This window comes from Parus major, chromosome 11 (genome assembly GCF_001522545.3).
Source record: "Parus major isolate Abel chromosome 11, Parus_major1.1, whole genome shotgun sequence".
Classification (NCBI taxonomy): Eukaryota; Metazoa; Chordata; class Aves; order Passeriformes; family Paridae; genus Parus; species Parus major.
The window spans coordinates 15,602,659-15,615,728 of NC_031780.1; the positions used below are offsets into that span (position 1 = coordinate 15,602,659).

The 13,070-nt window shown below is 38.5% G+C and overlaps 1 protein-coding gene across 6 annotated transcripts in view; it reads left to right on the forward strand.

Annotated features, from left to right (window-relative positions):
- DPY19L3 (dpy-19 like C-mannosyltransferase 3) overlaps positions 1–13,070 on the forward strand; it is a 33,638-nt gene that overhangs the window by 14,720 nt on the left and 5,848 nt on the right. For 3 of the 6 annotated variants that reach the window (XM_015639926.2, XM_015639923.2, XM_033517099.1), the window contains 7 exons: positions 836–937; positions 1,386–1,459; positions 1,707–1,865; positions 2,477–2,599; positions 2,957–3,068; positions 3,587–3,643; positions 7,850–7,932. In XM_015639926.2, coding sequence (XP_015495412.1) covers positions 836–937; positions 1,386–1,459; positions 1,707–1,865; positions 2,477–2,599; positions 2,957–3,068; positions 3,587–3,643; positions 7,850–7,932 — 710 coding nt within the window. Of the gene's footprint in view, positions 1–835; positions 938–1,385; positions 1,460–1,706; positions 1,866–2,476; positions 2,600–2,956; positions 3,069–3,586; positions 3,644–7,849; positions 7,933–10,051; positions 10,147–13,070 lie in introns of all 6 variants that reach the window. The other 3 variants (XM_015639928.3, XM_015639927.2, XM_033517100.1) reach the window with 3 other exon arrangements.

Consider the following 13,070-nt stretch of genomic DNA (forward strand, 5'->3'; position numbering starts at 1 on the left):
AACCCAAACATTGCCTGATCAAATAATGAATTCCATTACATTAACTGCAGCTTAACCAAGCACATCTGACATCATAATTCCATGATTGCTATTAACATTAATGATTGTGCCAGCTGCAGTTTGGATCCTGAAAAAAAAAAAAAAAAAGAATAAATGGACTTTACACCTGTTTCAGCAGGACTTGGCTTGAATTTATGGATCTGCCTCCAACAAAATTATCTGTAACAACTAGGACAACTAGGCTCATGTCAAGTTCAGCTTTCTGAAATCCACTGTTTCTTTCAAAGATTAGGGATTTTTTACTGTAATTACAGTTCTCTTTTTTTCTGATTCTGGCATTGGTGACACAATGAAGGAGTTTACAGCACCATTCCCATTGTGTGCACCTATTCCCAGCTGCCTCTGAGCACTCTTCTGGATCTGCAGCTTGTAACTGGAAAATTGCTCCAAGTCCTGTGAACTGACAGAGCCAGGAGATAGCTGTGCCCTGTTCAGGTGGAAGGTGTAATGAGTAGGCATTTCAAAAGGCACACAATACTGTGGAGAATAAGTTCTGTAAGTACAATAGGGCTGCTGCCAAGGAAAGGCTGTTTGGCTGCTTCCAAAACTCTGCCAGATCAAAGCTTTTATGAGTTGTCCCTTCAGATTGTGCAAGAGGTATATATTTATTCTGGCTACTCAGTTCTGTATCCATTTTTGCTTACATGACTCTAATCCACATTTGGTGCTGCTCAGGAGTAGCAGATCAGTTGTTTCAAATAGCCTGTGATGCTTTTGATCCAAATACATTAAAAAAAAAAAAAGGACTGAAATATTAATGTTTTCTTCTTTGTAGAAAAACCTAAAAAAGGGTGGCTTCCTTAGTAGACTTGGGAAACTTATCCTCCATGTTCTACTAGTCTTGTGTTTGACTCTTCTAATAAATAAATTCATTAAGGTAGGCAAATAATTTTTCAAAAATTGTACATTGTATTATGTTAAAAGCTATTTGTTAACCATGTACAGGAACAGCATTAAATAAAAACTGCAGTGAGATTTCTCTGCATCTCAGAAAATACATTTTAGAAATTAAAGATAATTTTGCTAATCTTTGATATGTGAATTTGAAAACTTCATAAATTAACACCAAATAATTGGTGCTAACTTGAAGCTCACCTGTAATTTTATATCAGTTGTAGATCTATACTGTTGAGCATTTGCAAAGTTTTTCACTGAATTTTCTTTTCAATGAATGCAGTTTAAATTGAATACTTTGATTGGGAAGCACCAATTTTAGTAAGGCTGTGTTGCTTTACAGTTACATTTAAATGATGAAAAAGGCTTTTTACTGTGTGACAGTTTTGATATTTAAAATATAATTTCTCTTATCTTTCCCCACTTTGTAGAAAATTCTTAATCTTGAGTCAGATGAGCATATATTCAAATTCCTGAAAGCAAAATTTGGATTTGGAGCAACAAGGTACGATTTAGCTGCAGTTTTACTTTTGTGTTTGACTTCTTTAATTGAAGCCTTCGGGTTGTTCTTATTTCAAATGTGTGCAGTAAATCAGAGTTTTACCTCATGTTTATGTCATAGTTGCCCTAAGAATAATGTGCACAACTGTAACTTTATAATTTCTTGGGGAAAAAAGGAAACTTTGATCCATATTTACATCAAGTTATGAAATACATGATGGACAAAGATCTTTATTTTTTTTTTTTTTTAGAGATTTTGATGCTAACCTGTATCTTTGTGAAGAAGCCTTTGGGTTACTACCTTTAAATACTTTTTCAAGACTCTCCAGTACATTACTTTTTTACGTCTATGGATTTGTTCTCTTCCTTCTGACAGTAGCAGCTGTAATTGTTGCCTTTCGAAACCTCAGGTAAATACAGTTTTAAGATAATTTACATTTTTGTCAGTTTTCTTCAGCTGGCTGAGGAACTTACAGGTGAACACAGCAGCAAATACAGGATTGCTTTGTACAGCTACTGAGGAGTGGGGTGTGTGACAGAGAAATCAGACAGAATAAGTAACTTCCTGTTGGAGCTAAAAATGTAAACAGAGGAACATCCTTCCCTAGATTTAGTCAAGTTCTTTGCTGTTGAAGTTTTGCAGTTTGTATAATGTTGGTTGCGTTTTTTGGGATGAGGGAAAGCAGACAAAGGATGTCTTTATCTAAAACTATGTTAGTTTCTTTAGTTCATCCCATTTTCCCTGGTCAAAGCACTCCAAATCACATTTCCCAGGGGTTGTCCTCAAGCTGCCCAGAAATGAGCAGGAATAGTCTGTGCTGAGCTTTGTGATCTGTGTGAAGGAGCAGGAGCTGTAACTGCATCTCTGCTGGCAGGTCCCAGAGCTGATCTGTGCCCTTCTGAGGTGTCTGTGTGGGTTGTTGTTTGTGGCCTCAGAAAGATTTGGTGCTTTTTTAAATGCAGATAATTATATGAAACATGTTACAGAACTTAATATAACACTGTTCTATTCTTAAAATAGTGGCTCAAATCAAGTCCAGTTAAAGGCAAAAATGGAAGAATATACAGTAACACTGAAGCCTGATGCTGCCTACAGCTTAGTTCACACGGTTCTTTTTGGATGTCTGGCATTAAGCACAATGAGGTATATTTTTGTGATTCTACTAAGGCCTTGTTTAGATGATTGAGTATACTTTTTAAGAGTGTGAAATATGTTGACCACAAAGTAGGTCACGATAGGATCATGAACTTTCTTTCTCTCCCTGGTGTGTTTCTACTTGTAGACTGAGGCATTTCCCAAAATTCTGCCATAAAGAATGGAAGTTTTGGAGCAGAGATGTTCCCAGGAGCATGTAGCAAAGTGCAGTGTCAGTCCTGTACTCAGTTATTTCAGGGGCCTCAAAGTCCAAGAAAACTCTTCAGCATTTCTTTAGACATTAATTGGTCTCACAGGCAGCTTTGCAGAGCTCCAGATGATGATGAACAGCTTGTGTTTTTCCAGGATGAAGTACCTCTGGACGTCCCACATGTGTGTATTTGCATCCTTTGGCCTGTGCAGTACGGAGCTTTGGAAACTCGTCCTGAAGTGTCTCCATCTCTACACATCCCAGAGGGTGAGCACTGCACTCAGCATTTCATCCACTGGGCTTTGGACTGGGTTAAAGTCAAGGCTCAGGGATGAATGTTTGTAGTTCTTTCAAACCAGGTGTCTCTGCCTTACCTTTGTATAAATTCAGTAAGTAAAACAGATTTTCTGGTGGTTTCTATAGTGAACAATTCCATTGGAATACACTAGATGGCAATATAGATGTGGGTATGAAAAATAACCACAATTTTACTGAAAAAGTCTCCATATTAAGAAGTCATCAGCAGTCTGAGAAGACCTTTGCAGTCAATTATATTGAATGACAGTGTTTTCTACCTTGTAGAATACAGATTGAAATATATAAATCCATCTTCTGTGATGGGTCTGTAATTAGGGTTTTACTTGAAAATAAAATCAGAATACGGGCTTAAAATCCAATATATTAAATTCCACTGCATGTTAAATATTTCAGATATCAATACATTAAAAATTAATTCTATTAAATGTATCATCAAAATAACCAATTTTTTTTTCAATTTCTCATAGACACAGGTGATTAAGTATTCTGTACCAATAATTACATTACTGTACATTTCATTTAAGGTAAGAATTTTTTTTCCCAATGTTGTGGCATTTTTTAGTTGCATGAAATTTTTCCTTTCTCCTAGAAGGGTGTTGTCTTATTAGTACCTACATAGAAGAATTGTAACTGAGTTTTAAAAAGTTGGATAGCTGTGCCTCTGAAATTGTCTGTGAAGGATCAGTTTGGCTTATTTGATCTTGAGGAGTTGTTCATAGATACAGGTGTTTATCTGATTTTAAGTGTAAGTAGAAGGTGTTATTTAAATGCATAATTTTATGGAAATGGGAGTTGTCTCTTGTTTTTAACTAAATTGTGGATAATATGCAGATTTTCACATTGTGTAATGATTTATTTTAGGAGCAGAAATAATCATAATCTTTACTGCTGTGCCTTATAAGTTTAAAAGTACAGAATTACTAAATGGTCAAATACCTGGTTTGTCTTCTGTCTGTTCCAGAAACAGAATATTATTATTGTCAAACACTTAAATGTAAATGCATGAAACATACCTAAATCAATAACATCTACCAGATTATCAGTCTGTCATAGCAGTGAGATTTAGAACACTGATTTAATGGGCAAACCATTCTTTTAACTTGTAGTCACAAAGACAAAAAATCCAGTCTGCTTTGATGTAGAATTTGTTTCTGCAATAACTAATCTGAGATGAAAATATGTCTGTTAAATAATTCCCTTCAGAAAAGCACAATATTAATTTCATTGTTACAGTTCAAAAGGCAGTAATGAAGCAGTTAAGAAAGCTGCTAATAGAGTTGACTCCAGTATTGCATTGCCCCCTCTGAAACAAAAAGTACGAAAATACTTAATTTTTCACTTAAATTGTCATATTGTTCTATTAAAGGACTTTTTTTTGTCCACTGTTGGGATGTTTGGAAGTCATTTACCATTTTCATCATCTCTGAATATGACAGTGCCATTTCTTTTGACATGGGGGATACCAAGAGCATGACATCCCAATAGTCTAATGTGACAGTTCAGTAGGAATAATTTTCCTTCCACTCTTCATGAGCAGATGTAAAGTTCCTAAATCCTGTCAGATTCAATTCTGGAGTCAACAGAAACCACTGATTCCATGGACTTTAGAGCAGTCATTAGTTGTGCTCAGTCTGCCTGAAAAGCATCATTTTCATGTTTCTGCTAAACAGAGGAGAAATATTTTTTATTGACATTAAAAATACTATTTTTAAAATTTCTCAGTAGGAATGAGAAATTCATCACCTTTCAGTGTTTTTTTTGTCCTGAGTCAGTTCTTGCAGTTGAGCTACCAGAAGAGTGGGTCTCTATGTGGGTCTTTTCTGCAAAGCTGAAAGAGTTGATGAGAAGCCTGAGGGAATCACAGAATATTCTGAGCTGGAAGGGACCCACAAGGCTGTTGTCTCAGGTGCCCTGGCAGTGTCAGACAAGAATTCCTACAGAGAGATCCAGAAAGTACCCATTGTTTCTGTGAGAATGTGGTTTTATATTCTCTCTCTAAAACCTTTCAAACAGACACTGGAAGGAGACTTCTGGAACAGAGAATTACTTACCTTCCTCTTTCCCAGACAAGAATTTATCTGTTCAGTCACTGACTGCTCAGATTGCAGGGGCAGTTTGTCTGTACACCACAAAGTTAATTGGCCATCAGGACTGGTTTTCTTGAATTTGTAGGAGGGCAGTTTGGTGTTTCATTATCTGTTACATTTGTCAGAAGAGCTATTCTTCAATGCAGTTCCTCAAAATAGGATTTTTATGGGATTATTAACTTAATCCTGAATAAGCTAATGAAAGCCTCTTTTGAAGCATGTGGTTACTACAGCCCCAAATACATCACTTGAACGATAATTTATTAAAATGCAGATGCAGCTACAATGCTGGGTTTCTTTCAGATTTCAGGTACAGGATGTTTTGAGACCTGTAAGACATCTGTACTTCTGTTTATATTATTACAGTGCAAACATCTTTCAGATAAAGTGAAAATGCTGAAGTATTTCCATGCCTACTTTTGCTGTGCTGCAGATAACACTGCACATATATAAAGCAGTACCAAGTAGTATTTATGTTTCACTTCCTACACTTTGTAGGTAGATTTCACCTTTATCTACATTCATTGTAACTTCACAATAATGCTCATCAATTTGGGTTTGCATGTCAATCATTCCTGAATAAATTGTTGGCACTTAAGGTGAGCTCCTGAGCTTGAGCATTCTAATTCCAAGGACTGCCAAATAATCTTGATTTCTCCCTAATACTAAACTCTCTGTTCCTGTTATTTCTCCAGCTGCATTTTCATCTTCATCGTGGCCAAGTCCTTTTGCTCCAGACATGGACATTTATTACAGCCCATATTGCAACATACACCCATGGTCTGAGCAGTCTTTGGCTGTACTGAACAGCTTCAGTTCTGGGCTAATTTAAGCCACTTGACAACCAACTGGTTTCTTTTCCTGAAGACTTTGACCCCAGAGACAGGCACTGTTACAAGTTGGAAACTTCTTTCTCATTTCCCTCACTCTTCTGAGCAGTTTGTTACATCTCTGATGTGCTCCATCTATTCTTTCATCCTCTTCTGTGTCACCAGACTTTTTCTCCATCTGACATATACTTGATTTAGAAGACAAAGTTCTGTCAGTGTTACAGGTGCATATTATCATATGTTTTACTTTTTATTTGTCATTCTCTTGTATTTGGAGCTCCTGAAGTACCTTAGTTTTCTCTTGGTTCTACTAATCAAATGTAGTGCTACCTGGAAATTTTTCAATTTGATAATATCAAGCCTCATGGACAAAATTTTCCTGCAGTGGAAACTGCTTGTACTCACTCGAAACTTGCAGTACTGTGGCTTAAAAAGCCTTTCCAGAGTGAATGTCATGGAATAACCCCAGCACCGAGCGGGAGCTGTGCCACTGTTCCTCAGGAGGTTACAGGGCAGGGTTCACTGCCTGGAAAGCAAAGCAGAGCTTGTTCCTCCTGTCTCCACTCTGAAGGACTCCAAGCTCTCAGAATGTGTAGCTATCCAGGGCAGTTTAGTAATGAAGAGAGGAAATTTTTATTCATTATCAGACTCCACAATCTCCTTTCACAACAGCTGAATTCACTAATCTCTGGGGATTCTGAAAAGCAGAAATACATCTGTTGTACTGCTGTACTTCCCAAAGCTTCTCCAGGGTTGTGATGCTGCCATGGCTCCACCTGGGAGAGGCCAGGAGTACTTGAACAAGGGTTTTAAGTGAGCAGTTACACCGGTGAGAGTCTTTGTTGGCCCAGTTACAGCCCCTGCCCCCAGTCCTGCCATGTAATTACACTTTCAGTGAAGGACTGCCTGTGCTTGCTAAGGGGCTCAGCAGCACCACATTCAAATTGCTTGTGAATTCTTGGATGAGCATTATATAAATGGATGATTAATGGCTTTTTAGATTATCAGGTAGGTTTTCTTAGACTTTTACTGCAGTGTTTCAGTTTTCAAACCAGCAGTCATTATTATCTAAAGAAAGCAGGTTTGGAATAGGTTTCACTGTAACATCCTCTGTAGTAAAGACTGATGCACAGCAATCTGTCATTAGCATTGTCATTATCTTCCTTAATTGTTCCCTCCTGCCCTGGAATATTCACTGGCTTAAACAATAAACCCTTAATAAATCATTGTTCCCTCAGCTTTTTGGACAGGAGGGTTTAGCTTTTCAGAATCAGTTTCAATCCTTTTTTTCTCTCCTCCAGATTTGATTTAGGTATTCTTTGTTTGTAGTAAATTTTGAAATGCTTTCCCCCAATGGTCAATGGGTTGTTGTCATTCAGTTTTCTTTTTGCATTCAGTGGCTCTCTCCTAATGCAAACTTCTGAAATACCATTAATAGAATCCACAGCACATCTAATAACCTTTACTTCTGCTACAGATTTCCTACCTTTTTAAATTTTGTTTTATATTTCCTTTCCAAACTTAATGTTAATTCCTGGGGCCTTTCTTTCTCTTGTCATCGTTGGCAATGGGCAGTTCTGGTCCTGCTGGTCATGTGGCAGGGGCTGCAGATCTCAAACTCTGAAACTGTGTGTGCATCCTGCAGTGACAGACACCTCTCCTTCCTAGGAGGGGTAGCTAGATACATTTGTGTCTTGCAATTTAGCCATGAGCTGGACAAGATTATTTGCCAGCTAAGAGGAATACATTTCAGCATCCAGAACTTGTTTTTTTCATTCTGTCTTCAGGTTGTTCTATTTTGTTTCCATTTTAGTTCTGGCCAGGAATAATGGATGAACTATCAGAGCTGAGAGAATTCTATGACCCAGACACAGTGGAGCTGATGAACTGGATTAAGTAAGAGGATTTTTTCTCTATTTCAGTTAAATGCTATTTGCGTAGATCTAATGTTCTTAGTTATAGTGTTCTCCTTATTTGTCACAGCTCAGCAGTGAACTCTGGTGACCTGTGAGGATGGTTAGGGTGGGTGGGTTATCAGGGGGGTTGGGTATGAGCAGCTGTGGAGAGCAGCTCTGTGCTTGTGTTCAGTATCACTGCTGTGTTCCATGTGCATCAGGGAACCAGCTGATCCCTTTGCTCTCTTAAGGACACAGTTTTCCCAGCCAAAAGAGGTAAATTTGGAGGTGTCAGGCTTCTCTCATCATATTATAGCTACTTCTTTACATGAATAGACCCCTGCAGTGAAATCATTTTACTCCCCTGCCCAACCTATGTCCTTCTCGGCTCCATAATGTTAAAAAGCTTGGATGTAGTGCTGGAAGATTCATACTCTGCAGTCTGTTTGCTGGACTTTAAAACAATCTAAGTTGTTTCTGCTTGTTAGAATTAATCCCAACATGTGTTCCAAACTGTAAGCAAAATATTTTTAATTGAACTTGAACTTGTCTAAGCATAGGTGCAGTCTTTGAGGGGTGTGAGTTAATCATCCTAACCCCACCTCATCACTTCTGCTTTCTCACAGAGCATAGGAGGGTATTTTTTAGGTGGAAACAGTTTGGAATACTGCATGTAGAAGATGCTGAGAAAAAAGGCCAGGAAGGATGTTCTCTGGAGGGCTGTGGACTGAAGGGGTACATTCTCTATTAACATAGAGTAACCATGAAAAACTTTCAAGTTAAGTTTCTAAACAGGGAGATTCCTGGGACTTGTATTTATTTGCAACTCCAGCAGTGATTTTAAAAAAAGAAAATTGGTTTCATGTTACAGAGGAAAACATTCTGAAAGTAAATCTGAATATACCACATTAAATATTGAACTGTTTGAAGTATTTCCTTGGAGTGTTTCCTTCATATGCAATGAACTTCAGTGAAACCAGTCACCCAGGCTGTTCTCCCCATAGCAACATATTTACACTCCATAATGTTGTATTTCTTTAATCCATAAACTAGAAGGAGTAATTTAGGAGTAAAATATATTACAAGCCTTCAATGACTTATTTTGAAAGCAGGCCATGATTTTTTCCATCATTTAGAATCTTTGCAGCCTTATTGACATGTTTTTGTGACTAATGTTTACCAGCCAGTTCCATTTAGCACTACTGTTTTATTAAAAGATGGTAAATGTCTGATAGTTCAGGTCTCCTGTGTGCAATATATAGAGTTATATATAGATTTATACATAAAATATGCATGTGGAGTTATTCCCAGCCATGAACTGGATTTGACTGGCTCCAATGAGAGTAATTTTTCATGTGTTCTTAGTGCTGAGAATGCTAAACTGGTGCTTGTCATCTCTTCATTCCAAGTCATGACAGACAATTACAGAGGAGCATTTTTTTACTTAGAATTTATTGTATTTAGAAATATTATTCCTGGGAAGAAGAGTTAATTATCTATGCTTTAAATACCAGTCAACAAAATTTATGGTAAGTTTCTCAAAGTGGGACAGATTTTCTTAAGTTTGATGTGTAAGGGAACACTTTTACTATACTAACACTTGATAGTTGTGCTGTAGTTAATGACCTGTCAAGGCTGGTGTCAGGAACTAATCATTCATTATTAAAACTCAGTATGAAAAGCTCTAATTTGTCATGTATAGCAGTGAATTAGGAAGAACTCATCTGTCTTGCAATCTCTCCACAACAAGAAAACCCTTCTGTCCGCTTAACTCTAAATGCATATTAACTTGTCCAAATATACAATCTGAATAATGGCCAACTATTAGTCTGTCCCCTGTGAAGTGTCTGCAGATGCATTTCTTACTCTTCCCCTCACTAAAATTGCCATAGCATTTTCAGGAAGATCTACTGGTTTGTATCTGTACAATTGCAGAGCACATTTTTTTGCATAATGATCTTGCATATCCCAGTCTTCTGCTTTTTTTCCTACCCACCATCTCATTTTCTTAGCTTTTTTTCAACAAAAAGTCAAGAATCCAGTACTCCAGGGATAGTTCACAGCTCTGTTCCCAGCTGGGAGGTACATTAAAATTCTTAGTTTTGGTCTTTCTCCCTAAGACAACAGGAACAACATGCTCATTTGAGAGATGGGGAAGAATATCAGTAGAATGAGCAAATCAATAGCGTGAACTTCCCTACTCTGTTTGCTCCTGGTAAGTGTTAAAGAAGCAATGTCTTCTGCCTTTAAAGGGGAAATCTGTCTACAGTTGTGGAATATTTCAATAGCAGTTGCTAAAACTCACAGAAGAAGTTCTTAGAAATCTTGGGCAACAGCCAGAACAATGGAAAAGTTAACTGAGACTGAGATTCAGCAGAGCATTGTTGGATGCCAACTCTACCTGAACCAGGTGTGGGGACAAGCAGGCAAATTTGCATATTTGTAGAAACCCCACAAATTTCCAAAAACCTCCTAAGGTTATGCAAATTAAACACCCATGTTTCAATGGTGGTTCTTTCTTTAGTAATTTATACTAATTTATATTAATGGCTATATTTTCATTTCAAGCCAGCTTTAAAGTTTATTACTTACACTTCTGATTTTCAAGTGTAATCACACTGAAATCAACACATGTTCCAGACTTTAAAGGCAATATTACACGTTTTTTTTTTGTAAATTACCGTTCTTGGGCTTTTGTTGGACAGACATGTGAGTAAATTCCAGCATGAACTTGTGAGTGCCTGAGAAGTAGGTTTATACCAACCGTGTGTAGGTGCACTCATTTATGTGAGCATTATCTGCATGCATAAAATTGAAGCTGGGACTCACAAAAACACATCTTGTTGTTCTTTCTTTGTGGCTGTCATTTTCCATTTTTGCAATTTTCAGTCTTTCCAAACCAGAGGGAAAAAAAAGAACCATGACAGTGTAACCGAATATGCTTTACTGCCTATCATCTGCAGCTAAATCTGTGATATTTTAATATTGCATTCTGCAAATAAAAAGATTTTCTTTTAAAGGAAAAAAAAAAATTCTATCATGGCATATTCCTTAGAATCTCCTTTTCTCAAATCCTTTCACTTTGTTGATTTGTACCATACTCAGGCACTAGTAAAGGAATAATCTGAGACTTGTCAGATTTTACAGCTTTGAAAACCAACTACAGGGTTCAACTCTGGAGGACTTTTACTAGAAATAGCCATTTTATTTCTAATGATGTAACCTGTAATTGCAATGCTGGCCATTTCTTCCTTAGTGCTTCCTAAAACCAGCTTGTAATAATTCTTTAGCAGTTTAAAAGAATTACTACCACTTTCAGAGCTCGTGCAAGTACTTCCTGTAAAACCCTTTTATTTTTAATGAGTTATTCTTTAGTATTTATATAATTCTCTAAATCCTTAAGTGTAAGGTAAAGAAAAGGTTCCTACACTGTAATATAGTGCTTAGTTTACCCATTAGCTCAGCTGTAATTAACTTGTTGAAAGCTTAGAGCTTCAAAAATAAATGAGATTATTTGTTCAAAATGCCATCAGGTCTTCTTGGAATGACATTTAAATTATATAATGTAAATCAGTTTGACCTGTAAGTCCTTGTCATTATTTAGTGACATTTCTTAGAGAATAAATTGTTTGCAGGTTGGGCAGTGTGGTATGGAGCTTGGCAAAGAGCTATAAAAGGAAATTATCCTTTCATTTTATACATCATTTACTCAGATGTAAAAACAGCTCGGTTTTTGTGTGATAGAGAAGTGTCATTGGGGGTTTGCAGCACGGGGGGTGATGCCTGGCACAGGGTGGAGCACCCCTGGCCCTGCTCCTCCGTGCTCAGGTGTCCCCAGCACTCAGCAGTGGCACCTGCAGGAGCTCTGGGGAGGGAACTGGAGAGGGCAGACACTGGGGCTCTGTGTCACCTCCCAGTGTCACCTCCCAGTGTCACCTCCCTGCTCTCTGCTCAGGGCACTGAAATCCAGCACCTGTGCTCCTACTGCCAGTGCAGCACAGGGAAAGAGTAGCTCCTGCTGGTCTGAGAATATGTGAGCTGGCCAGTAAACTATGGACAGTGATGTGTCGGAAGGAGTATCATTTCCTAGGACTTCAAACCTGTGAATCTCAGGGAAACATCTGCCTTTACCTGAAACACCAGATTTTAGACTCCACCCTGTACCAAAGCACATAAGGCAGTTTTTTGAAAAGCAAGCAAGGGTCACTAGATTGTCTTCAAGGGATGGGGAGAGCAGGAAGTGCTGGCAAAGCTCTGTCTGGTAAAAAGTGTAACTCATTTTTTGAAATGTTTTTCACCCCTTCTGGGCAGGAGTGAATGCTTTTGGAAAGGGAATCCTGAATCGTCTGCATGATCCATTTCCTGAGGGGAGATTCACTGGGGGCCCAGCTCCAGTCTCTGTTCCCTGCAGATAGAGCAGGCTCAGGTTGGGTATCAGGGAAGGTTCAGCTTCCCCCAGAGGTGCTGGCACTGCCCAGGCTCCCCAGGGATGGGCAGGAGGCTGCCAGAGCTCCAGGAGCCTTTGGACAGCGCTCCAGGGATGCCCAGGGGGATTGCTGGGGGGTCTGCAGGGACAGGGGCTGGACTGGATGAGCTCTGTGGGCCCCTTCCAGCTCAGTGTATTCTGTGATTCTACATTTTTGACATGCATTTTTACCAGTAGGTTATTGATAAAGGACACTATCACCATTTCATTTAGCTTAATTTTTAAAGAAAAGAGTCTGCAGGCTGGCTTGGCTTTTTTGTTTTGCTTTTTTTCTTGTGGTTTTGCCTTTGGTACTTGCTGGGAGGGGCTGTGTGAGTGGGTTTAAGTAAGTTGGAGTCTGCTACAGAACTCATTATAATGCAAATCTGCTATCAGAAGAGCAGGGTTGCCTTGGTAAGGCCAGTCAGGTTTTAAAATTTGAACTAATCTTGAACAAGCACAGAAACCTACTTGTCACATTAGAAGTTGCCTGTCCCAGGCATAAACACAGAAATATGTTGAAGATGCTTTAAGAATCATCATTTTTATTTGGGTGTCTAAGCTCTCCCCTCTGAGTCCAGCCCATGTCCTTTGCAGCTTAGTCCTACAGACTTGTGCTTTCCCACAGCTCCAGGGATGAGTCCTGGCTGACAGCCTGTCAGGGCCATTCCATT